This window comes from Ammospiza nelsoni, chromosome 1, assembly GCF_027579445.1.
Source record: "Ammospiza nelsoni isolate bAmmNel1 chromosome 1, bAmmNel1.pri, whole genome shotgun sequence".
NCBI lineage: Eukaryota > Metazoa > Chordata > Aves > Passeriformes > Passerellidae > Ammospiza > Ammospiza nelsoni.
The window spans coordinates 116,328,796-116,354,859 of NC_080633.1; the positions used below are offsets into that span (position 1 = coordinate 116,328,796).

A 26,064-nucleotide genomic window follows, 5' to 3' on the forward strand; every position below is an offset into this window, starting at 1 on the left:
TCCTATCCATTGCAATCCATAAATTCTTGTAGCTTTTGCACTTTTGAGTCTCTTTTCCCTCTTGCTATGGGGTAGGGTGAGTGAAAAGCTGATCACTGGGATCAGCCCACCACAACAGTTCATGTTCAACATGGGGCATGTTCAACTGAGACTTGAAGTTTAGTGATTGCCTTTTTACTATTTTTCCCCCTCTGCTCTGTTCCAGGTTACAGCTATGAAATCTAGGATTACTGAACTTCAGTTTCCCTCATATTTGGCAGCAGCATGAAGTCAAAGCAAAGAACTTGAGTTCAGTAGAGGTATTATTTTGTAAAGATGTATTTGGGGAATCACTTTAGCTATTCCTTCAGAATTTACTTGGATCAAGAATTGGTCTGGGGGTGGTGGTGGCATCTCAGTTATTTCTTTGTTTGTCCATTTAAGGGACATATGCAAAAGATTCTAAGAGACCACACCCAAAAAAAAAGCAAACACTTCAGAGCTTGGCAGTCTGCAATAAACAAAGTCTCATCTACCACTTCCTCATTAGCATGTGTAGCTAATTGTAGCTTTTCCTGGGTTGGGAGACCTGCTCTTCCAGGAAGGACTGAAGTTCAGCAGTGAAGAAGTGTCTTGATATGTAGCTTGCTGTTTCTCAAATGAATTTCTTTGTTACGGTAACCCAGAGAAAACCATTACAGCACTTCAGGCTGGAGAGGTGACCAAATTCATCCTGCAAGCCAATTTAATGGGACTGTTTGGTTACTAAATGATGGTCTCTGGAACCACTGTGGCAAGCCTACACTGGCAGTAATTGTTGGCTTCATGTAGCATTGGTATAATTCAGCCTCATGGGCCTAGCCCTGTGCCTGCAGTTATCTCTGAGGGCTTTGCCAAGCTCCTTTGCTTAGCTGTGAAATCCCTGGAGCCCAGACACTGATCTCTGCTTCTAACCAGTTTTAACTTAGGAGCAGATGAGTCAGCAAGGGCTGATTATAGATGTAATTGGGCTTTAAAACTCTGTTTACAGCTTAACAAGTGGCATTTGGTTACTTAAATCTTGTGACTCCAAAATAAACAAATCACACTAAAACTAAAACTGAAAAAAAAGAGTAAACCAAGAAAACAATATGTTAAGGGAATGTAAAATGACAATACTTATATTTTTTGTTATCAACCAGATTGCTGGAACTACTGGGGCAATCCACTGGAAAAAACAGTGGTAGACTGTCAGTACAAGAACTTCCAGCTATAGCAGATAGCAACCAGAAGTAAAAGGATAATCAAAAAGCTCCTGTTTTAAGGCAGAAATTAGCTAGCACTGGAGAGTAACTTATGATTAAATATACATATGCATATACATAAATACAGAGGAACTGGAAGGAAGTATCCAGTCAACAGGGTTAACTTGATTTTTCCCCTTTAAAAAGCTATGGTTGCTTTAGGCAATGGAGCAGGGTGAGGGCTCTGTTTTGTGAGCATGCTTTACAGCACAAGGTAACCTCAGCTGCACTCAAGAGCTATGCATACCATGCATCCATATTTAATCAAAAGAATATGATGTCTTGGTGAGTTTGACCCTGAAGCTTCTGCTTCTTCCTCAGGTTTGAGTTATTTTCATCTGCTTTAGCTCAGCAGGAGGCCCCCTAGTGACAAAGGACAATCCTGAATTCACCCAAGCCATTTCCAGGCAAGTGTACAAGAATCACGTTTGCATACACACAGATATGTTTGGGAAATAAATTTAAAGGTGAAGAAACAGGGCAGACACCAAACATTCTCCTGCAAGATTAAGATTGGTACAGCAGGCATGCATGGTATGGCTTAGCCTTTCACCATGTGTGGCTTCACCACACACACTCATTGATAACATAAAAATAGTTATCTGCTAAGCCAAGAGAGTAGTGCAGCTGAAATAAATACCACTTTGGTTTAATAGCCTTACCTTACTGAAGAATAAGCTCACACTCTGGCATAATAGAATAGAAGACTGGGGGAATGACAGAACAGCACCTAACCACAAGCTGATTGTTTCACAATACCAAGAAACAGCTGTGTCTTGGATAGGCATTGGGTGTCAAACCCAAGGCAGGGTATCTGACTGAACACAGTTCAGTAGAACACTTCCCCTGGACACAGTGCCAGGACACCTCAACACCAGCAGTAGGGAAGACCAGCAGAGAAATAAATAGATCCTCAGTCATACTCAGGCAGCATTACAAATGCAAATGCTTATTGCTATAAATAAACCATTAAATACTTCACTTAAACAATTTAAATATTTCAAGTCTTTCACTTCAGAACAGCTCCTCCCAGGAAAAGATACCCTGAAGTCCTACAGAGAAAGTAATCCTTGTGCAACACTGCTTTGTTCCTGGGTTAAGACAACTGGGGGCTTGGATAAACCCAGGAACTGGAGCTCTGTTTAAATGCCATACTGAAATTCCATCTCAAAGGAGATTTGAGTTAAAGAAGGTTGGGAACACTAAACAAAACATGAAAATACTGAAGATTACTAAGAGAAAAAGATAGTAATAAAAATGAGGAAAAGAAGGAGTGATAGTTTTTTATGCTTCAACTTCAGGCACAGGATTAGGGGAATATTTATCCCAACACATATATGTGTATCTGGTCTGTTAGAAGATCAAATTTATGCTTGTTTTCTTTTCAGACCAATACATTAGTGCTGGTTTTAAGTAAGAAAAAGCCAGAGAGAATTTGTTCTTACTGTGCTGTATGCCTTTGCAAGTAGCCACAGCTAAGGACTGTCAGGAGCCCAGACTGGGGACAGCTGCTGCAGTGTTCAAAGCAGGATTTATAATCACATGCATCTCCACTAAGAAGAAATGTTGACTGCACATGACAGAGAGCATTAAGCTCCACACACCCTAAAAGGCTTAAATTAAGAATGCACATGCTGCTTCTTCTTTCAAAGCAGTTCAAACAGCAAGCTATGATACATTCCATGTAAATCCAACAATGACTGCAAAATATGAGCTCTTTAATTACAGAAAAATAAGTCTTTTATTTCATATCATTTTACACAAGCAATTTCAATATGATAGTCCATGAAAAACAAATGCATACTCTATGGAAGTTAAAAGCTCTCAGTGAAGTCAACATAACATAGAAAGTTGTGGTTGAACAAAGCTTCCTATCTGGTTGAACTTCAGCAGCCATCATTGCACAGAGTTAAGTTCCTTTAAAAGGTTTGGTTTAAAATTAGAGTTCATTTAAATGACTGGAGGGAAAGGCACTTAATATTGCAGTTTCCAGAACATGATTTGTTTGTCTTCCCCTCCTGTAATAACACTGTTGCACTGTTCATTCATCCACATGGACATTACAGCACCTGGGAAACAAAATCACAAACAAGTAAATAAATCCAAATGCAAGTAAGTGTGGTACTCAAGATGACAGCAGAGATCTTTCTTTGAGAGAGTTTAGCATAGTCTGAGCATTGGATTACACTGACACCATATTTGCTAAGAGGAATTTTAGTAGGGTCCTAGGTAGCTGCTCTTATTCATAGTAAGGATCTCATGCTCCATTGCCTCAGCTGACTTTTGGTACTAGAGGGACATCACTGCTACGTAGAATGCAGATGGCAACTATGGAAAGCATTCATGGAGAATGAGCTTTTTCACTGACATTTGGAATTTTCATGGTAAAAGTGTATTCACATCTTGTAGCGTATGCCTCAGAAGGCCACTTCTGAAAAATCCCCAACTACAGAATTATCTCTCCACAGGTCAAGTTCCAGTGTAAAACTTACAGCAGGGAAGTTTGAAACAACTGTTCTTAGTTAAATAGCCTTAAAAACTTGACTTAGTAAAACTTAGGTAGTTTTCCCCACACATCCTGGTTGCTGATACACTGAGACTATATAGATACATTTAATCTGCCTATAAATCCCCATCCAAAACAAATTTACTAGAGAACTTTACCTAACGTTGTTAGACTCAGCCTGGACAGACTGTGGCAAAGAATACAGTACAGTCAGAAAAATGTTGACTTTTGCAATGTTGTGGTAATTAGAAAAATTGAAAGTCATTTCCCTTTGGCCAGTCTTCTACAAAGCAATATTCCTCCATTCTTACTTGATTTCCTAGGAGGCTTACATGGACCTACTTCTAATTCTGGTGTTTCAGGTAAAGCTGACATCAGGAACAGCACGCTGGCTGAGCAGATAACTCTTAAACTTTTCAGTGCTAAAAGAGCTGGAAAATAGGAATCTCACATTCAGTTTGAGAATGGGAATAGTTCAGGCATACCTGTATGTCCTTTGATTCTTTCAGTAACTTTTCCTCCAAGAAGGTCCCAAACCAGTAATTCACCAGATTGAGATCCTGATAAGATGGTATTTCCATCCCATTTGAAGCACCTGCAAGTAAATCTGAGATTAGTTCATGTCAAGCTTTTGCATGGTGACAGCCAGACATTTCCAAACTAGCTCAAAAAAGAACTGGAAATAGAGATATGAAACCAAAGGAAACTACCTTTTAACACAGTCTTTCTGGAAAGATTATTCCCAAATTATTTTAAAGATCCATGACCCAGTCTTGGTCCTGTGACTGCCCTAGACCCAAGCCAGGCCTTCCCCTGGCAGAGTTTGAAACAATTCCATAACAGAAGAGGGCCCAGTCAGCTATGCACATGTGTGATATCCCAGTGCTCTCATGAACCACCACTTTCACTTCTGACACTTCATATTCCTGAAACCATCACTTAAAAAAAAGCAAAGATGACTTTCAGGTAAATAACTAGTGAAAATATATGTGAACAAGCATATATAATTATGTATACCCACAAAAAAAAAAAAAAAAAGAAGTGTATTCCATGTATAGCTGCTATATTTTTACTCCAGTAACTGAGTAAGCATTCCATCTGTTTATCTGATAAACCATAAATAACTGTATACGTATACTTTTCAATTGGTGGAAAAAGGTGATTGGTCTTTGATTTTAAAAGCCAATCTTTTTTAAGACTATCAAAAAAAGAAAACATTAAAACAAAACTTCCACAAGAAACCCAAAAAAATCACTATTAGTGACAGATTATTTAAATAAGAAAACTCAACTTGTTAGACATTTCAGTAGCTCAGCTGCTGGAAGAGCTGGTTAGCTACAGCTGCCATCATCTTTAAGGGACATGACAGTTGTTGAAAAGTTGTTTACTTAGAGAGCTGTTTGATTTTGCCCCAGTTTGGAAAGCTTGATCATAATGCTAGAATGCTAGAATGTCAGTCTTTTCACTCTAAAAAGTGATTCAATAAAACACAGTTCCCAGTATTACGGCCCTTCCCACTCTGCTGTCACCAGCCATCTCCAGCCAGCTCCATAACCTGCATGTTCTCAGCATTACCTCTGTGGCTCTTCAGTGCTCACAGAAGATACAAGCATTCCAGTTTGTACATCTATTACTTTAAAACAACAGTCCTCCCCTGTGCTCAGTAGATGTCTGCCGTCTGTACAAAAGAAGGAAGCAAATAAAAGAAACAACAAGAAAAATCATGTTCAGACATTCCGTTCCAGTTGTCAAAGCACTCTGTGATCAGCATGTTGGATGTGACATTACCTCACCTATATATCTATAAATAATTTACTGGAAATTAAGTCTCTAAGCAAGTAAAGATAAACAAGATTGGTTTAGAGTCTAGATGGCTGGTCTGCAGCCTAGCATGGCCTTGTGTACAATTAAATTCTTTACAGAGGAGATGTGTGACAATCCAAAACATCTCACCATCCCCCTTAAAGCAGTAATTCCAATAAGAAAGATATATTATATGGTATTAATAATAAGATTCCCTCTGAAACTCCCAAGAGTGCACGTTAAAAACTGAAATCCAACCTACCAGGACTAAAAGCAGCATGAAATACAGTCCCAGAATGATGTGGCAACTGGTGCAACACTGTTGCTGTAGTAACATCCCAAACACTAATGGTACCCTCTTTGGTTCCAGATGCCAGGATGGTATTTGCAGCATTAAGGTCCATTGTATTTACCTAGGAAGTTAAACATCCCATGACTCCCCCTCTTCTTTCATGTAAGCCATCTTGAGACAGGTTTTAAACATACACAAAACAAGCCCATTATCCCTAAGAGGACATTTTATTTATGAAAAGCCTTGAATTTAATTCTCAACACCCTTAATTAGGTACAAGTATGAAAAATCCAAACTATAAGAGGAAAAAATAGGTCACTTTAAAGACCTTTTAAAAAGCTTTTGCTTTGCAGAATCAGAAATACTAAGTGACATTTCAGATTGCTTTTAGTACCAATGCTCTCCATCTAACTGCTAGACTCTACCCTTAAGGGTAAAATTTTTAACTTTTAAAAAACTTCCTACCCATCAGCTGTTTCCAGTTCTCTTGGGTACAGTTCTTAAATGCTATCAGAACCATTTCAGTATTTGCCAACGTTGTGATCTATTTAAAAACTAACTCTTAGGAAGGTTTAGAACATAGTCATTTTAAATATCTTCACAGACTGATGTTAGAGGCCATAAACAAAAGTATGCAGTTACACATTACTGATGCATTGCACACAATGTGTTTGTATATTTACAGTGAAATTCGTTAAGATATTTACCATGACAGCATGGTAAACAATTCAGGATTTCTTTTTCATTTGCTTTCCTTACATTAAGAGGAAACTAACAATCAAAACACTTGAAAAAAGATTAATCTGTTTTCAAAAGCCACGAGGCAAACAAAACCACCCAATCCTTCCTGCCCCCCATAGGAATTCTGAGCTTGAATGCTGAGCAAGACAAATGAAGAAACCTCTGTTTATACTGGTGCTTCAGTCCCAAGAAATGGACCTTTCAACCCAGGAAGCCTGGAACACTGGTGCAGAACCATCAGACAGTGAAAATCCCAGAACAAAACAAAAAGCCCCTACACACATTTCCCAAAATACACCCCTCAGCCCCTAACCCAATCTTTGTGCTTTACCACTAGATCATGATTTAAATCATCAATTAATTTTCTTGTTCTCAGACACTGCATCAACATACTTACACTGACATCATGTTCTAAGTGTGCAAGCAGTTCAAAGTGGTGTTTTTTATTGCTCAAGGTCTCTCCAGGAACACAGTGCCACACCTACAACACAGATAGTTGTGTTTGTTCAAGAAAGCAGTAATATAACCCCAGATGGGTTCCTTCAGTGCTGAACTCTCACATTACAAGGCGGGGCTGCTTGTGTTCACTGTGGGCCTTGCCTGCGTGGCAGAGTACAGCAATGGCACCTGAACTCCTCTACCCTAAGCACAGCCACATGGTGAACACAACTCTGCTCACTCCAGATCCCCTACAGAGCCTACCTAAGCATGGGTATATCACTGCACTAAATGTGTACTTACCAAAAAAATCGTACACAGCAGGCTTCGGGAAAGTTTTTCCCGTCTCTAGCTTCCAAATTATCTTTCCACCTAACTGTAGGCATGCTCTTTAGATTAGCAAGTTTCTGCTTCTCTTAGCTGAAGAATGTAAACTAAAAAATTATTAAACATTTTAGAAATCTATTCCACCCAAGAAACAGAATCGCCAAAGTCACAAAACATTCCAGTTTCTCGAGTCCTCATTTTTTACAGTAAGTTATAATGAATGAAATTTCCTGAAAAAAAAACACTTTAGCTTTGAAACAGTTGAGCTAAAGCTAAATGAAGAATAAGCTCTGGAAATAAACTTACTGTGATACTAGCCAGTTTATTACTCTAGTACAAAGGTACAAACACCTCAAAGCATTTGGCAGGCTGAATATTACAAAGTGCTGGCTATAAATAGTCATGTAACTGTAACAGTCACATCTACAAACCTTCACAGTGGAATCCCAAGATGCAGAAAATAAGCGCCCATCTTGCCAAAAGATCTTGCTGACTGCATCATCATGGCCCAACAGGACATCTTGCTGTCTTCCAAATGCAATTGAATAAAAATATCTAACAGAGAAAGGTTATAAAAGCATTACATTTTGTAAAACTTAAGGGTTTTTCTTTTAAATAAAGTAACTTTGTTTCTGTGGTTTCTAACAGAAATCTAGTGGGAAAAAACAGAAATACAGACACTGTGTTTTAAAAATGTGATGGTTTTCTGTATCATTATCTAAAACCATAAACATAGCAGCCAAAGCACTCCATGAAATTAAATAAAGTCAACAGAAAGTAAATACACACATATGATTGTCCCATGAAGAACTTATGACAGTGGTATCTCCTGGTAAGATTAGACAAGATGATAAAGCCTGCAAGAAAGAAAAAAAAATTACTCAATTTCTTACCCCAAATCCAGTTCAAGTACATTAACATGCTTTTGGAGAACAAGAAGCATTTTAATCTTCTATAAAAATAACATGCAGATGTTATATGAACACTGATCAAGAAAAACCTTAGAGGCTAGACACTGAACATCAAGAATACTTAATCTCTATTAAATAAAGGTAGCAGAAACATTCAGAAATACATTCAGAACTGATAAATCTTTCTAAAGAATCTCGTATTTCAAGCACATGGTATGTAATTCCTCACTCAGAAGTAAGTGGGTCAGCTCTTCATCTTGTAAGCTGCTCTAAATTCTAGACACAAATAGCTAACAGAAACTAAAAATGCAGATTCTTTTGATGTTTGTTCTCCATCACAGGTACTTATCTCAGTACCTAAAGCTCAGGTCTTTCAAAGAAGAAATACAACTGTCTGATTCCTACTACTTTGAACAAGAAACATTATTTACAGGTACCTGCTCAGTTACATTACTGTCACTAGGAATGGCACGGAAAAAACCAACAATCAGCCCAGTGCTTCTACCTGCTGTCATTACTGGTCATATTTTAGGTCTGTTTGAAAAACAATAACCTGCTGGACTGTGAACACTACTCCTTTTAACATTGCTTGAAGTGTTTAGATCAGCACTAAAACTATAGGGGAAAAGAATAAGAGTACACAAAGCCTCATGAAAAACAGACTTGGCTTAGCAGTCAAAGAGCTCCCTTTTCACAGTGCCAAGAAGCAATGTTCCCAAATTTCCCTTTGCTGAAGATTAGGAATTGATGTGTCTAGATTCACCTGCTAGTGTGCCCCATGGCAGACCATAGGGTCTTGATCCTGCAACTTACTTGGGGACCAGTCAGAGCATGTTATGGCTTCTGTCTGGACAACACATTTGCCATTCTTGATCCCCCTAGAGATGGTGATAGACAGAAAACTGATGTATCTTGGTGTCTTGCACCAATGAGACTGAATATGGCAACTGGGAGTGTATCTTTGTAACCCAGGTCTGGCCACAGTGTTCAATCACAGAAAATCAAATTCAGAATCCCTTTCCCAACTCTTTTAGGAGCAGAGGGAAAGTGTTGTTCACAAGTTGCTGAGATCATTGCTCATGGAAGGATGGCTCATTTTCACCCAGCACAGATTCCACTCCCTGTGCTTGGTTTTTCTCTGCTGGCTGACTCAGGCTTCCAACACTTGGGTGCAGTAAGGCAATGCTGGTGTGAGCATGTGGTGGAATTTAAACTTTGAAATTCTGGTCCCAATGGCAGTTCAAGGTTGCTCAGGAAGATATCCCTGCTCATGCCAGACTGTCTACCACAAGCTCTTCCCTGGATAGCAGGGCAACTCAGAACAGAGACAGTGTAACCATTTAATGCTTCTTCCCCATATTTGCAGAATGTTCTCTGTCTCTCTGGTGGCCTGAGAGAGTCTCAATTCACTCTGCTAAATTATTCACACACAATACAACTGAGTAGGCAGGGGAAAGAAAAGATGCATTGATGGATGCTAAGAGCCATCTAAATGAGCAGCTTTCAGAGGATTCCCAATCATCTCATTCTTATTTTGACAGCAGCCTACCATGTTTGAAAAGGACACACTTCTCTGGATGGTTTTTGAGTCTCTGGAAAACATCTTCAAAGTTGAATCTGGGGATAAGGGACAAAATAGAAAATAAAAAGACTATTTTATATTCTGGAAGCTAATAATTTTGCTCCTGCTTGAATATCTTAGTATGAAAAACAGACACAGGTTTCTCATAGTCTCTGAGAAACTCTTTATAAGGCTTGTGACTTGGGCCTGGAACTGCCCAGTTTTGTACCAGTTACAGATGGACTACCACATGCTCATCAAACTCTAAGAGAACTCTGGTATGTAACTGGACAAACTTCCATTATTATTATCACTGAAATTATCTTCCGAGCCTCGATAATATTGAAATGCTTTAGTCAAAATCATCTAAAACTAAGCAAATTCATATAGTAAAGGTATTCAATTACATCAGATACATATTTCAGTTTCATGCCATTTTGTTAAAAAAACAACATTAACCTGCATTTACCCTGCAGGTTGTGGTAAATACCTGTGCAAGACTTACCCTGGGATGTAGTGAAAACAGAAGACCCATTGCAAGTGACTGCTATTCCAGTAATTGCCCTGTTTAATACAAGTAAGCTTGTGGGTAACTTCATAGATTTTGAAACTGAACCACCATACTGTAAATAGACTACAGCTGAAATCTGTTACTTGAGCTCTGTAAGAGCTAAGACATTCAAGGAGATTAAAAACACTACAGTGGTGTGTTACCTGCCTAGAGACAAAAATATACCTTGGCATAAAATGTGAAACACCAGGACAGGATCCCTATAGTGTTCCATAAGAACTCCATCTGCATCAGAAGGGACTTGCCCATGTGAGAAGATAAATGGTTTCACATTTAGCTTTTCCAGTTCTGGATTAGCTACAAATAATCAGGAAGCTGCCTACAAGCAGATACTGAAACCTCAAGTGTAGGGAATTGGAACTTGCACTTTTTTTTCTCTTTTAATTTGACACTGACAAAGTCACTACAGGAAGAACTTTAGACAAAGCTTATGTCAGGGAATTAGGAAGCACAGAGCACACTGCACAGCCAAAGTTCTGTTACACAGCTCTGCGTCTCATTATTTCTCAGCAGTCTTCAGGAAAAAAAAGTAATAAAAATAATCTGAAGCTGAAATTTGAGTCTCTTTTCAGGATCAAGATTTTTTTAATGCTAACAATCTGGTAACAGATTTCTCACTACAAATATTACCTTGTTTTAGGGACATGATAATGTTTTCCTAGATTCGATTATAGTCACCAAGAAAGTAGCTGGACTCACAGTAGTAAGAAATCCTCTTAACCAGCCCAGTCACTAGGACAAGAGATGGGGGCAAAGGAAAACCTGTTGTTTAACACATAGCTGATGTTGTTCATTATTAGATATTTTCAAAGTTCGCCTGAAAAGAGCCCCTACTGACCCTTGAATCCCTAGGAATCCACCAGAACAGTAGTTTGGTACCCAGATAAACTAAAAACCTACAGCTGGAGACCTGGCAAACTGCTCATGCAGCAACAGCTTGAGGTGTACAGTGGAACAACTTAAGTGTTTAATCTTTCAAATCTGATGGGATGAAGTTTGTGCTCCTGACGTTATGAAAAAAAAATAAATTGGAGTCTTTATCTGGCTGCTGTTATCAGTTTTAGAGAAGAATAATCAATATCTGCTTCAGGTACTAAAATGATAATGAACCTATACAGATCTAGAGCTAAGGAAAAACAATAGCAAAAATCAAGCTGACAAATACCTTCTCTGGATTCATAATCCATCCTATACTCAAGTTCATCTTGCATAATCAAATCACTGAGTCGTCTCCAAAAAAAAAGTATTTACCTTAAACCCTAACCCATCATTCAGATTGACACAGAGATTTCCACCCCCCCCCCCCCCCACCCCCCCGCCCCCAATTCAGTGAAAGAATTTTGAGAATTTTGACTGGAAAGAATAGTACCTACTCTTTGTGAATTTTACACTGTGTATCTAATTTTAGTTTGGCAATATTGTTCCAGGCAAGTGTTATACTTTCTTCTGTCAAATCTTCAAATGATTCTTCATTTGGAGAAACTGCAATAAAATGCCACAATAAAGTTCCATCACAAATAGAAAATAAAAAGACATATTTCAAATACCTACGTAGCTGACATAAATATGACATTACAGAAATCATTCAGAGTTTCAGGAATAAGATTGTTAGACTAATCCAAAGGAAATGGAAAACAAACAAACAAAAAATGGAAACCTAAAAACTCTGCAGCAATGTTTTGATGTCCTTTGAAACATCAAGGCCTTTCCAGAAGAAAAAGAACTAGAGAAGCCATTTACTGCTACAATGAAGCATATGCTTTTATTATTCTATTGCATTATGTTAAGAGTGTCACAACTTCATTTCACTGTTGCAAAAGTTAAGGGATTAAAAATGCAACAAAACTGAGATAATTAGATGTCAATTATAAAATGGTCAAACTCAAGAGAAAACACTGATGAATGAAATAATGACTTAGACAGCAAATCTATTTAATACATGACCATTACTATCACCCCATACAACTCTCAAAGCTCCTCTTGCCATTGGATGCTACAGGTTGCCATGCTAAGTAGCCCTCATTGTCACTCCTCTGCTTCAAAGTCAAGGCCATCAAATGGTAAATGAATTGAAGACAATCAAATGAGAAAGATCTTTCCAAGTGATACCTGGGCTGAATCTTCAGCCCAATTTATAGTTAAATCACTATATAATTTATGAAGACAATAGCATCTTCGTTTTGGTGAAGTGGTTTAAGTCCCGCTTTGAATGGCAACTGTAATGCCTGTGAGGGCATTACAATCCTTTTCTAGAAGAAAGTTACTCAATCAACTCTGTCCCTACAGTATAGGGGGAAAAATATGTCCTTTCAGATTTTCATTCAAGTCATGGAAAAGGAGAAAAAATTCAGATGCTTAATTTAAGTTCTTAAGGTTTACTTTGATCAAGCTAATTAATTAATTACCCCCCTAAGACATTGCTGTTAAAAACCCAAACAAATATTTACATCATTTAGAATGCCTGCAGATATGGCCATTGAAACTGCCATCACATCAGCTTGAATTTAAAGTGTCAGGAAAGGCCAGGGATGATCGCCCTCCCACAGCTTCAGAAGCAGAGGTGCAACAGTCCCAGAGGAGACCACTGGAAGAGAAGGCAAAATACAGGGCAACACCTGTATAGTGAAATTTGAAACTGGTCTGGTTTTGTTTTTCTTTAATATTTAGTTCATGGATTTATCTTGAGTTGCCTTACAGGGAAAGTAGCCAAGAGAGTTGTATAATGAGATCCTGTGGGAGAAAGAAACTACTCAAAATTACAAATCCTTCACATTGTTAGTTTATCTATTAAACATTTACCTGGAGACTCAGCTATGGAAGTGCTGTGACTAGATGTTCGAGACAAGCTTTTCAATTTCTGAATTTTCCTTTGAGGATGAGGGGTTGTAAACAACTGTTTTGGCGTCTGTCCAAACTCCAGGATTTGTGTCAGCAGAGCTACTTTTTCATTGGGGTCCATAATACTTTACAAAACAAGATATATAATTAAGCCATGGAGGCAAGTACTTTTTTCCCCTCCCCTTCCCCAAAAGCATGGAACTGTGTGTGCAGTTACTACAGCCCTACAGATCATCTCATGTTCTTACAGAACTGATTTACTGAAGATTTACAATCATAACAGCTTCATAACTTTGTTTATGTAAAATATAACTTTGTTTTTGTAAAATAACAATATTCTCGATGACTGGAAAAATCAAACACTTCCAGAAAAGCCAGACTGAAGAAATGCTTAAGAAACAGTCTTTCAATGAAAACTAAAACTGAGAATATGGTGCTGGTTCTCTGCATATTTGGGAGTATAAAATGGAAGAGCAACACCATTCATGTACAGAGCCCTTTTACAGCTGGCAGAGAACCTAGAGAGATACTGAGAAACTTAGCTAACTGCTTTAACAAACATTCAGATTCTTGTTAATTACCTGTTTAAATCCACTCCTCCTTCATAAGTTAATGGGTGAAACACTGGAAAAAAAAGTTTATTTGTACAATGTGGATATACAAGGCTCATTTTGTTTGTCCTCCTACAAACAGAGCTGCATTTTTACTCACAAATAAGCTATTTCAGCAGGCATTAGAGTTTGAGGTCTTACATTTTAATCCTGTTTTTTTTTTACCTGAAAAATCTTAGGACTTCCAAGAGATTTTCAGAAAGTTTCAGAAGGAATTAGTACTTTCATAGAGGAAGGATTGCTTCCTAAAGCTTCAATACCTACCCCCAATAAATAAATATATAAACAGATAAATAAGAAAGCAAGCACAGTTGCATAACTGGATCCTTGGTTAATTTTCAGACAGGGAACAGAAAGTAATAAATAATGATCAGAAAGATCTGTGTATTCACCTTTCCAGGTGAATTGATGTGACGCAAATGACTTCGAGGCTGCTGCTTAAGAATATTTACTTTGACCAAAGTTCATTCATACACAGATCCCTTCTGACTCTCTTATCTACTTAAATGTCTGCAATTCATTATGCTAATAAAAATCCATACTGCATCAGAAGCAGCATTATGCATAAAAAGTGGTCTCTTTTGAGAGGTAAAAATATAGATGCCATAATTTACATGCTGATTTACTGTATTTAAAGTCTGTGGTACATTGTAATTGACACTTATCCTCACAGTATGACTGAATGCCAAACCCCACAGCTCTAAAATATAGCCAATCATATGTTAAGGACATGTAGAGAAAGTGCACTGGAAAGAAATGAACAGCAGGGAAACAACCCAACCCGCCCCCAACCAAACAGCAAAAAAACCCCAAAACCAAACAAGCCCCAGCAAAACAATCCTTGCTATCTCAACTATCTCTCCCTGGAACTAGAAATTAGAAACTATCTTTCCCTGGAATTAGTGCCAAGTATCAAAATGTTGCTTATTCCTACCCTCACCACTGTTGTAGGAAGGTTTTCTTTCTGAACTTATTACATCTTTAAGTGCAAACTATCTCAACATTTTCTGTTACTAGAAATCCGTCAAAAGGACCAGGGTTTTTGGAATAAACACCCTAAAAATCGGATCTGCTACTTTTTTTTTAAAAGAGGGCACTTTCTTATTGGGTAGTAACATACACAGCTAAAATACCAGACTGAATGAATAAGTTAATCATTGGTAATACTATTAGGTGTAAATAAACACAATTACACAGCAGTAACATAACAACATCCCCCTTTGTAAAGGGGATCCCCATAGTGGCTAGATACATGTTCAGAGTAAGGTTGCAAACACTGAAATGTCTCACATGCAGTTAGGCATTTCAGAACCAACACATACTTTTTCCTTCATTCTTGCTCCAAAGACCTGGAGCCCATTAGCCCATTCTTTCCCTTAACAATTCTCTCAGGAGGAGGGGGAAATTGTATTGAAATTCTCCCACTGAAATTACACTGGAGGAAGGCTAAATCCATGTTTATCTGGAGACCCTGCAGGTTTCCATTTTTAATTGGGAAACACTAATTCCATACAATATTGCCACACCATGATGTGCAAGCAATTCCCAGCAATGCTACAGAATCATCTTGTCCACCCTCTGAAGCACATCTTCAAAGATACAAATCACTTACTGCCAGATAAGTCACTATTTCCAGTAAGGATCAAGCATTCAAAGCACAGTTCTGAACACTCAAAACAAAATAAGCATTACAAATATGTTGTGATTTACCATTCCTGCCTAATTGAGGCATCCCCTATTTTTGCTAGTTCTATAAATGTGTATTTACCATTGTGAGCTGCAACTGCTTCACTTCCTTTCTGCTTGTAGCCAAATATGATGTCAATCCATTCATGAAGATGTTCTGATACATATGGACTTTCTAAAGCCTCTTGGCACTTCTGAAGAAAGTCATCAGGACCTGACAAGATACAGGTTAATTAAAGGAGAAAATATCCCTTTCAGTATTGGCATCCATTTCTCTTCCTCCTCATTCTTAAAAAGCCAACAAAACACCCCACACTAAAAGTCAATTTTCTTATAAAAATTAAAAGCACCTATTTATTATGTTAGTGCTTTATAGAAAGAGTTCATTTAGAAGAAACCAGAATGGACATTTTTGAGGAAGAACAATGATTCCAACAATCTTGAATTTAATTAATAATAGAAGAAGTTTGACTATTATTACCTGATGCCCAAGGTGGAAGCTCTACATCTTCAACCATCTTTCCACCTTGCCTTTTTCCCAAGTCCAACTTCAAACTATTTACTAGAAAACTAGAATCATTTTCATAAAATTCTGGAATCAACTGGAATTTTAAAAAACAAACAAAAAAAACAACCAAGTTTTGATATTAGTTTAGCTTTCATCGCTTAAACATATCATTCAGTGGAAAGAAAGTTAATGAAGTTCATATGTCAAGCCCTGAAGTTGGGCAGACTTTCCAGGTTTTCCCTACAAGACAGTTCTCTGAGCCAAACTGCTAAATTCAGAGTGGCACACATTTTAACAAGTAATGTGTGACATATGAATCCATAACATCTATGAGTATCTTTAGAATTATTGCATAGCTATGTTCTCATTTTTAAGACATCAAGTAAGAGTCAAGACTAAAATCTAGAATAAAACTAAAATTATGACAAATTTCAGAGGTTAAACCAATTATTTAAATACCACCATATCTAACCATTAACTCTAGACTATTTTTTAAAAAAGCATCACTGTATTAATGTTTCTTTGATAAAGGAGTTTAACAGTATTTACTATGTGACAGTTTATTCTTCTCAACACATTCTACAAGTTAGGGTTTCTCAGGGCTCAAAAACCCAAGACAGTACTTCTACAGTTTCTTCTTCATTCTCTGGATGAAGCACTGCAATATAGCCAATCCTTACAAGATTCCAGCAGACAATACATAAAATTTTCTTTTCAGCCTTAATCCACACTCTGGTAATTTCCATGTATTTCCATTAACATTCACATTGTACTTCTGTTGAACTAAAAGCCAGAAATCAGGCACAGATGAGCAAACATGGAGTTGATATGGGATTATTATACAGTTAATAAAGGACTCATAAAATGCAGACACCAGCCTTACAAAAAAACCAAAAAAAACAAAAACCAAACCCATACAACTGAAAAGCAGAAACAACAACGAAAAACAACCTAACACACTCCAATCAAACACTCTCAAATCAACAGTACATGAGAAAGCTAAGCACAGATGAGAAGACTTGGATAATTTTCCAGCCATTTATTTACCTCTTTGAAATCTGTTGCACCATCCAAACAGTTTTTCCAGGTTTCTGCAATGCTAGATAAGACAGATCAATCACACATTTGTTAAAGAAAAAATTTTAAGGCTTTGTACTCCCCATTGATGCATATCTGAAAACAAACCAGCCTAGTTATAGACAAAATGTAAACAAACCTGTTGAACATTCTGTCAGCATGATCAAACTTTCCATTCTGCAGACAGAGCATGTATTCTGGAGCTAAGGAGAAGGAAAAACAGCATCAGCTTGCTCCAAGCCTTGTCTGCTTTGGAGGTGTCTGCTCAGAGAGCATATAAAAGGTGCCTTACCAACTCTAACGAGATAAAACAAAACATAACCCGGCGAAGAATAATGGCTTCCATACATGAACTTGGGCTCTGGCATTTCCTGGTAACGTTTCTGCAGCATAGGAAGAAGAAAGAAATGTCTGTTTCAAATCAGCACTGCTGCTTTGCCTCAATTCTGAACACATACACACTGTTTCTTTTTAAAGGCACAGATTAGGACCACCCACCCTCAATTTTTCTTCCAATGATAAAATAAACATTTAAGTTCTAATATTCATGCAGCTTTAATCAGAGCAGTAAATCAAGGACAAAATAGTTGTCATAATTGATCATCCAAAACTATCAGGGTTTCAGTGGTTTTTTCCTCTCTCACTTTAACATGTAACTGCAGTGACTCAAATTCAAAGAAGTGCAAACAAAGAAGTGCTTCCTTTTTGTTCATGAGAGTATGGAAGAACATAGTGACTTCCATCAGCCTGGGAGATTCCTTCCTGTCTGAAGCTCCCATGCATTACTCTAAAATGTAGCTTAATACAAACAGAATGACTTTTACTGCAGGAAGCATGAAGCTAATAACAATTTAAGGGAAGTCAGACCTTAGAAGGGAGACTTTATTTACTGTTACTGTAAACACAATAATGTTCATATTCTCTTGCCTTCCAGAATCTTAGGAAGCTATATGATTTTGAAATATTTTAATCTTTTTTTATAAATATAATGGAGTTATTCTGGCAGCATTTTTTTCTAATGTCCCATAAATTATTTTGCAATAATTAACTTTCCATAGAAGACAATAATTTTACACAAATAATTAAAAGCCAAATAACTGAGGACCTTCAAAGTCTCTAAGTATGTGTTTGACAGCTTATGAAAGGAAAGCCTGCCTGCCTTGAGAAATAAAAAAACTTGGCACACCTATATATAGGTATATAGTATTTTCAAGTTAGTGCTCTGACCTCCATGGATCCAAATTTCCTCCCTTTAAAGTTCTCTCCTTCAAATTCAGTATTTTTCTTAAATGGAAATACTTAAGATTTCTATTACTTTTTCTTATTTCTTTCAAACATGTGTTTTACATTACATACTTAAATCCATGGGTTTTGAAGTTTCATAAATTCACGTATGTTTACAGCATCTCAGTGCCACCATATATACATTAACTGGATTTTGGAATATTATTTTAAAAGTAAGGCAAAACTTTCAAAAGTATATATGTATGAAAAGGTAGCAAGAGAGAGGAAATGGATTCAAATAATTTTAAATTAGTACTGACAAAACCAGTTCTGATTAAATTAAGCTGGAAAATAAATGTGGAATGGTTACAGGTATGTTTGCTTTTGATAAAGTTTATAGTTAACTTTTGATAGAATAACTCCTAAGACATAATTCCCAAAGCTTGCTGGACAAAGCTCCTTTTATTGCCAATATGTACAAGGCACAAAATGTTCAGCATATGAATACCAAGATATACATACCACAAGTCTATCCAGCCTTTCCTTATTCAGGGCACCAACTGGTTTACTAAGGTCACGAAATGTTTCAGGCTTTGTCAGATCTTAAAAAAAAAAAACAGAACCAACTGCTTGGTTATAGACTCCAAGCATTCTACTAGACTTTAATGTACTCTAATCAATATTTAAAAACAAACCAAAACCCCCCAGCCTATCCAAGCAGCAACAAAGCAAACAAAAGCCAACACAGAACCCCTCCAGTAAGTTTCTCCCTCCCTACTAGCTGCAATCCCATAAAGTCTTACTGTAAATAGCTATTCATCTTCCTTCCAAGTATGAATAATCTCAAACCTCTTGCTGAAGAACTAATAGTTAATCTATGGGGCAGTTATTACAAGTAGTATCACCTAATCAAGGTACTGCTACCAAAGGAACAAAAGCAGCTGGTATCATCTTCTTCTACTCATTAACCACTCTGTCAGGCTACAGTTAAGTCCCACCATACAACTGGATTGAAGTGTTTGAGCAGGTGCTGATGAATACCACAAGCTTCCCCTATTCTGGTTCTTGCAGAGGGACACAATCTTCAAAAGGACAAAATCCCAACACAAACTGCACTAAGACCCTTAATCAAGGAGCCTATTCAGGCACAAGCCTTGTCAGCCTCTTGCATTCAATCTGCAATGCTAAGAATCATAAAAGAACACCTGGATTCTACACATTTCAGTGCATCTAACTTGTTAAAAAAAAAAAAAAAGTAATTTTACTGCCTCTTTTCCATTTATAAGAATCACAGTGTCATTGAATGCTCAGTACTACTGATCTGCAAAGCAAGCCAGCAGATGTTTGGTACATACTCTGTATCTGAGGAGTGCAGTACTTAACAGAAAAAGGTGAGATATTTTGTCCCCTAAGCTAAAGGAGAGGGGTAAGGCCACAAGAAAACACTCAAGACCACTAATGCCAGGTTCATTTTGATGTAACATCAAGTCTATGCAGTGTAAATGCCCCCCCACACATTCCAGGTTGGTCATGATGCAGTAAGGTGCTTTTCCATATACACATACCTAACACTGAACTAGAGTAGTCTGCTATGATCCAAGGAAATACAGGATACTGGGAGAGATCGTTGCAGCTTCTATCAGCCAGATTGTTGAGATGGAGAAGATACTGGTAATTTGATATATGTCCTCGCTGCCACTGCAACACATAACTTTCAGCTGTGTGCTCTGCAATATGATTTTCTGAAATAAAATAAAATAAAACATTAAGAGCTGGGAGGTTTGGAGTTTAGCCCCCAAGTTATACTGCAATTAATATTATGCAAGATACTGTAAAACAATTAAGGGCACAGTTTCTTAAAAGAACAAGTCAGAATTAACTGGCAACTTCGTGTTGCCACAGCTACCATACTCGACACATTTTTTAATATCTCTGCACATGGGTCTGAATTGCATTTGGCCAAAAAAAAATCATAAAGAAGGAGTGCTGAAACCAAACACAGTAAGAATGGATGAATATTTACATAGGAATGGAAAAATATTTGCAGACCATGAACATCTCTCAGCAAGCTGGTAACCTTTAGGATTTCAAATTTCTAGAAGCAGTTCTGCTTGAGTCAAGAAAAAAACTAAATATATTTTCCTACTGTAACCAAGGACACCCACTATCAGTAACTTGTGGAAAGAAGTCATGTATGTACATGAACAGGATTTAATTTCACATCCACTGAAACAGAGCAGACGAAAAGAAAATTGGCCCAAACTCAAAAAACTAAGAATTATGCACCTGGAGTTCTCTTTGAAGTATAGGCAGGAGTTCAATACATTCAAACTGCACTACCCTGCTTATTAGCTGTAATGTGAAGGTATGCTGCTGGAAAACTGGGTTATTTATTTACTTTTAAACTTTCTTCCATTGATTCTGTATACAGCACCTGGGCAAGTGCCTGAAATAGAACTGAAGGACGGCACCCATGGCATGATGGAAAGAAAGAAACTTGGATTAGATTATGGCAAGCCTCTATTTTAGCCTCTATTTCAGCATAGGATGGAAAGACATTTTCCCATCTTTCCTTCACTGGAAAGACATAGTCCAGTATTTCCTTCACTTTAGGACTTTAAATTCTAGTAAAGTGAAAAACATTAGCACATTCAAAGAGAGGCTCTTCTGCTGCCAGAGAGATACCGAGGTGCTAAAAACACTTCTAGGGAAAGGGCTCACCATTTTTTATTTCTAACCTCCAACATCATCATAATTTTCATCTACATCTTGAAATTTCACCTTAGAAAATTATCCAGAAAAAGTCTGAAGCAGGGTAACAGCATGCAGGTATTTTAACAACAGAGAAAATGATATCAGAATCTATTTCCTTTCCAAAGAAAAATATAAAATATTAAAACAGTTCTAAAATAAAGTTATCATTCCTTTGTGGTCTTTCCATTTTTCTTTGTGAAGCAGGAGGGAAATGTCAACTGATATTTAGGTGAATTCATTGAAACAGAACCAGAGTCCTGGTACAATAATAAAATAGCACAAAATTTACATAAACATTTTCAATATTGGCAGTAAATATGTATTTCAATGTTTCAAATTACAGAAAAACTCAGCCTTTTTCTCCCTTTTTTCTCCAGGACACACGCATTTTAGGAAGTTTCTGTTTACAATATGCAAAAAAATAACCATCACTTTCTAGGAATTAATGTATACAAGATTTATTAGAAATGAGAACTCAACTGTTTCAGAACTGTAATTTTCATTAACCACTCCTAAGACTGAGAAAATTTCAGGTACTTTTGTGTAGACTGGAAATCCACCTATTACAGGAAGTTTCTCAACAGGGTTTTAACTGAGTCCTTGGGGGATCCACACACAAGCTAGTCTATATTTTTTCAGCAAAACACAATTTAGCTGAGTGGATCTTATTTATCCCTTACTTTGAAGACAGTATTTTGTGGGGTTTTTTGTTTCATTTGTTTGATTTTTGTTTTGTTTTGGTTTTTTTCTGAAGGGGGGAAAGGGGGATGTTAAATGACAGTGTATATCAAGTTGCAAATTAAAAAAAATTAGTTTTGCCTCAATAATGCCTCCTCAGCTTTCACACTCAGCTCTTCAAACACAACCAAAGTGGTGCCATTTCACAACATTCATTCTGATCTTTGCTCACTTCTATTAAAAATTGTTACAGCCTATATATCTGTTTATTTTTCTCATTCTTCCCATGCACCAATAGAGCAAAATCCAGGCAAATTTCCCTTCCCAAGGTACTACACACTACATTAATAAATAAATACTCCAAACCTATATATTTTGCAATAAGGCGATAGACCTCATCTCGATCCTGACAGCTGTAGAATTTCAAGTAGATGTCAGAACATAGATCGTTTTCTGTGCAAAATACTTCAAGTCCCTGAAATGTTAAAGGGGGGGAAAACAAATGAGAGCAATCATTAACAAGCTGTAGTACTTGTAGTTTTTAACAGAATGTTCCAGTTACTAATAAGTCTCATAACTCTATACTGGGTAGCAGCTTTGCCCACAAAATCTAACATACTAAATTTTCTATTTCAAATCACAAGAGCATTCAGTTTACACTGAGCCAATAGGTTGTCTCTGTCTGGATTGATTAAGCCTAGGTAATAGGCATTTAATTCTTTGCATCATTCCATTCACTTAGGCAAAAAAAAAGTATATTTGGTTTAAATGTGTTTTGAGACAAAAAAATTCTACAAGATTGAAATTTCAGTGCTACTACTGAAAGCACACAACTGAGGTTTCACTGCAGAGCTCCTGACATTCCTCAGTCATGTACAGCAGGAATCATCACTTCACATTAGTCTCAATATGAAGCAGTGACAAAACTTCCTCCATGAATCAATCCAGAGAAAATACACCAAGAGAGAGAAATCCATTCTGTCCCATGATAGGTGCTTGAGATAAATGGAATTAATTGCTCCCTAATGGTACTCCCTTCTCCTATGCTGACTGCTTATGAAAGAAGTTTCTCTCCTTGTCAGAATCCACTCTGTTTTCATCTTTTTGACAGTACAGGAAAAGGAAACACTTAAAAACACCGGAAAGGATCATTGAGTACTGTTGATTATTTAATGCAGAGTTTAAGAACACATGGCTTTTACCTAATGCAGACTGTTACAGCTGGTCTCTTTAAGAAACCATATATACAGCAAGACAATAAAATAAAATAAATACTTGAGCTTACCAGTGGCATCAGCCCATGTCTTCTTTTATAGATGCGACGCACATTTTGCAGTGTAATTTGTACAACTGGTTTCTGTGGGGGGGAAGAAAAGAGGAGACATTCTAGTAGGTTTATGTTCTTCTACCTAACCCTCCTCAGAAAATCTGAAGTTTTTCTTGACTACAGATATTAGCAATATGAAAACAATATCCATCCACGTTATTGTAGCAGTGGAATAGTGATGCTAAGCAGTTATGTTAGAAAGAGGAAGCTTGTCTTTGCTGTTGGTTTTTGCCCGAGCAGCAGAGCAGTTTAGGAACAGGTAAGCAGCAGTGCATTATCCCGGGTCTGTCCCCAGTAGCAGCGCTCACGCACCAGAGGAGCACAACAGGACGGACTCTGTCAAAGGGAGCCATTGGGCTGCCGGGAAACCGTGCCAAGGCTGCCACCTGGCGCCTGGAACCAGAATGGCACCGTAATCCCCCTGAAACTCCTCCGCCTTGCTTGGACTTCCAGCACAGCCGAATCACAGAGTAATTCAGGTAGGAAGGGACCTTTAAAGGCTGCCGAGTCCAACCCCACTGCAGTGAGCAGGGACATCTTTAACTACACCAGGTTACTCTGAGTGTGGTCCCACCTAACCTTGAATATTTCCAGGGATGGGGCATCCACCACCTCTCTGGACAACCTGTGCCATTGTTTTACCACCCCCATTGTAAAAACCTTTATTTCCCTCTACCTAGTTAAAATCTAGCCTGTTCTAGTTTAAAACTCTTAACGTTGGCCTATAGCAAAAGGCCCTGCTATAAAGTCTGTCCCCCAAATTCCTACTCCTTTGTCAAAGATGTTTCCTCCAATCCCCTTTTCTCCAATCCCCTTTTCCCTTCTCTGTACTAGCTCCAAACATTCCTTCCTCTTGTCACAGACATTATCTCTCTAATTCAGTGTTCCTTTCAGAGCACTCAGAGCTTTCCCTTTATTTTCCCCATGTCTGAGTCCCCAGACTCCCTGAATCTTCTGCTTGTCTTTTCCTTGTCCTTAGGACACTCAAATCAGGCAGATTCCTTTCTTTTCCCACAGAGTACCAGTGGATGAGAGCACAAGAGTAATGCTCCAGCCCTCAGCCCTGGGGAGGGAACTGGCAGTTCAGCACTGGGATTAGAGGATGGGTCTAGCTTGGTACTTCATCCCCGCCCAGACTGTGCTCCACTAGCCTGTAGGACCAGTCATACCCAGCTGGAGCAGCACCAAGGCTGCTGATGTAATCTCACATGCTGACAAGTAAATTGGAAAAAAAAAAAAATTAATCTGAGAGTTAAAGTTTTCTGGTGATTGTGCTACTCCCATGTCCATATTAAAGTTATTTCACAGAATCATAGCTAAGTCAATGGCCAGCTGAGATGATCACTTCTGTTTCTATGACAAAGTTCCAAAGCAATAATCCATCTGGAACACACACTCAGTTTTCCTCCAGAGAAAGAATGGTCAGTTTAATAGAAAACCTAGCTAAGAGCTCCCAAAGTAAACTACATGTATATAAAGCTCTCACTACGTTGGAAAGGTATCAGACTAAGATGGAGAAATTTATCTTAAATGAAATGTAACAAATAGTGATCTTCAAATATTAATAGAGCATGAGCAAAGGACATTTTGTGCTTTGTCAGTAGGAGGTAAACTTTAAGCAAGTTAGAACAGAATGAAGCCTCAGAGAGAGAGAGATACACTGAATGCAGCAGAGATCAAAGGAAAACTAATGACCTTCTAAAAATAACTGAAAATAGTCGCCTTGGAGATGTGCTCTAGGTGCATTTCAGAGAAAAAGTACAGAGAATTAAAACTGTCCACTAGCAGGGCAGCGTGCTCACATTGTAAGCAAGACCATCTATGAGGCACTTACAGGATATCCATTAAGAGGCTGGAAGTACAAGTTAGCATCACTAACGCACACATGCCCTGGATTAGTCACCAGTGGCGTCACCATTTCTGCTTTACACTCCATATGCAGCGTTTCAGAAATGCTTTGAAATCTACAAGTGAAGAAAAGGAGTAAGTTTACCTCCAGTTCTTACTTTGGTAGAGACACCCTTAAATTACTTAGAAAGGTTTTAGTCAGTTTATGGCCTTGGGACATCAGAATGGGGACTTCAGTAAGCCTATTTTACACAGGAATAAATTTCTTTTTTGGGACCACCACCACCACTTTAACAGGCACTCCAGAAAGGAACACTGCTACATTCTGCTTCAGTCTCAGGGCAGTTGTCTTCTCTCGAACTATAGTTTTATTTGGCATATACTGGTGCCCAATTGCAACAAATTCATAGAGAAATGAAACATTTTTGAGACAAAGTAACACATTTATCTTCTCAACAGAGTTTCCTGCTGTACATTCAAGGTGCTTCAAAATACTAAGAAGCTAACTCTCTGAATAGAGAACTTAGACTAACTCAACCAGCCATCTAACTATCAGTGCCGTAGACTAATCAACCAACAAGATGAAAATGATTCCCAGTAGAAAGTGATTAGAAAAGTACCTGTATTTATCAAATGAAGTTCTAGCCAAGCGTGATTGTAATATAGCAGTTATCTGATGTGGAAGGAAAGAAAAGTTAATATGGTATCTGATTCAAATGCAATGAGAAGTTCATTATTAAACAGTGATATCACAATTTCATTATTAAGCAGGGATATTAGAAATAATCAGATACTCACCATGGCAGCTTGATCTCCCATTTTATCTAGACAAGAAGCCCTGTAAAGCTAAACAATCAGCATTAAGTGAAATTGCACAGAGATGTCCCACACAGCTCAGAAGTCAACAAAACAGGAGGGGTTTTAGCCTTCTTGGTGATGGCATACTAAAAGATCTATTACGATTTCTTTTTAAAGTAGGAAATATTTATTCACTTCTACTGCCACGTTACTACTTTGCTTAGCACCGCCCTGTACAATGAGAGCTAATATGAGACACTTACAACAGCTGTCAGAACTAGATGCTGTGTTGAAGTCCACATT

General features: G+C 37.8%; 1 protein-coding gene across 3 annotated transcripts in view; it reads right to left on the bottom strand.

The window, feature by feature from the left end:
* Positions 1–2,979: 2,979 nt before the first annotated feature.
* NSMAF (neutral sphingomyelinase activation associated factor) overlaps positions 2,980–26,064 on the bottom strand; it is a 38,745-nt gene continuing 15,660 nt past the window's right edge. For 2 of the 3 annotated variants that reach the window (XM_059475104.1, XM_059475110.1), the window contains 24 exons: positions 25,762–25,809; positions 25,584–25,636; positions 24,950–25,079; positions 23,074–23,145; positions 22,155–22,263; positions 19,922–20,098; positions 18,879–18,958; positions 17,425–17,515; positions 17,272–17,335; positions 17,103–17,154; positions 16,029–16,149; positions 15,630–15,761; positions 13,832–13,874; positions 13,212–13,375; positions 11,786–11,894; positions 10,347–10,405; positions 9,830–9,897; positions 8,159–8,226; positions 7,801–7,924; positions 7,002–7,085; positions 5,834–5,984; positions 5,344–5,446; positions 4,254–4,363; positions 2,980–3,331 (listed from right to left, as the gene is read on the bottom strand). In XM_059475104.1, the coding sequence (XP_059331087.1) occupies positions 3,237–3,331; positions 4,254–4,363; positions 5,344–5,446; positions 5,834–5,984; positions 7,002–7,085; positions 7,801–7,924; positions 8,159–8,226; positions 9,830–9,897; positions 10,347–10,405; positions 11,786–11,894; positions 13,212–13,375; positions 13,832–13,874; positions 15,630–15,761; positions 16,029–16,149; positions 17,103–17,154; positions 17,272–17,335; positions 17,425–17,515; positions 18,879–18,958; positions 19,922–20,098; positions 22,155–22,263; positions 23,074–23,145; positions 24,950–25,079; positions 25,584–25,636; positions 25,762–25,809 (2,307 nt within the window). In that variant the 3' untranslated portion in view covers positions 2,980–3,236. Of the gene's footprint in view, positions 3,332–4,253; positions 4,364–5,343; positions 5,447–5,833; positions 5,985–7,001; positions 7,086–7,800; positions 7,925–8,158; positions 8,227–9,829; positions 9,898–10,346; positions 10,406–11,785; positions 11,895–13,211; positions 13,376–13,831; positions 13,875–15,629; positions 15,762–16,028; positions 16,150–17,102; positions 17,155–17,271; positions 17,336–17,424; positions 17,516–18,878; positions 18,959–19,921; positions 20,099–22,154; positions 22,264–23,073; positions 23,146–24,949; positions 25,080–25,583; positions 25,637–25,761; positions 25,810–26,064 lie in introns of those variants that run through there. The other variant, XM_059475119.1, reaches the window with a different exon arrangement.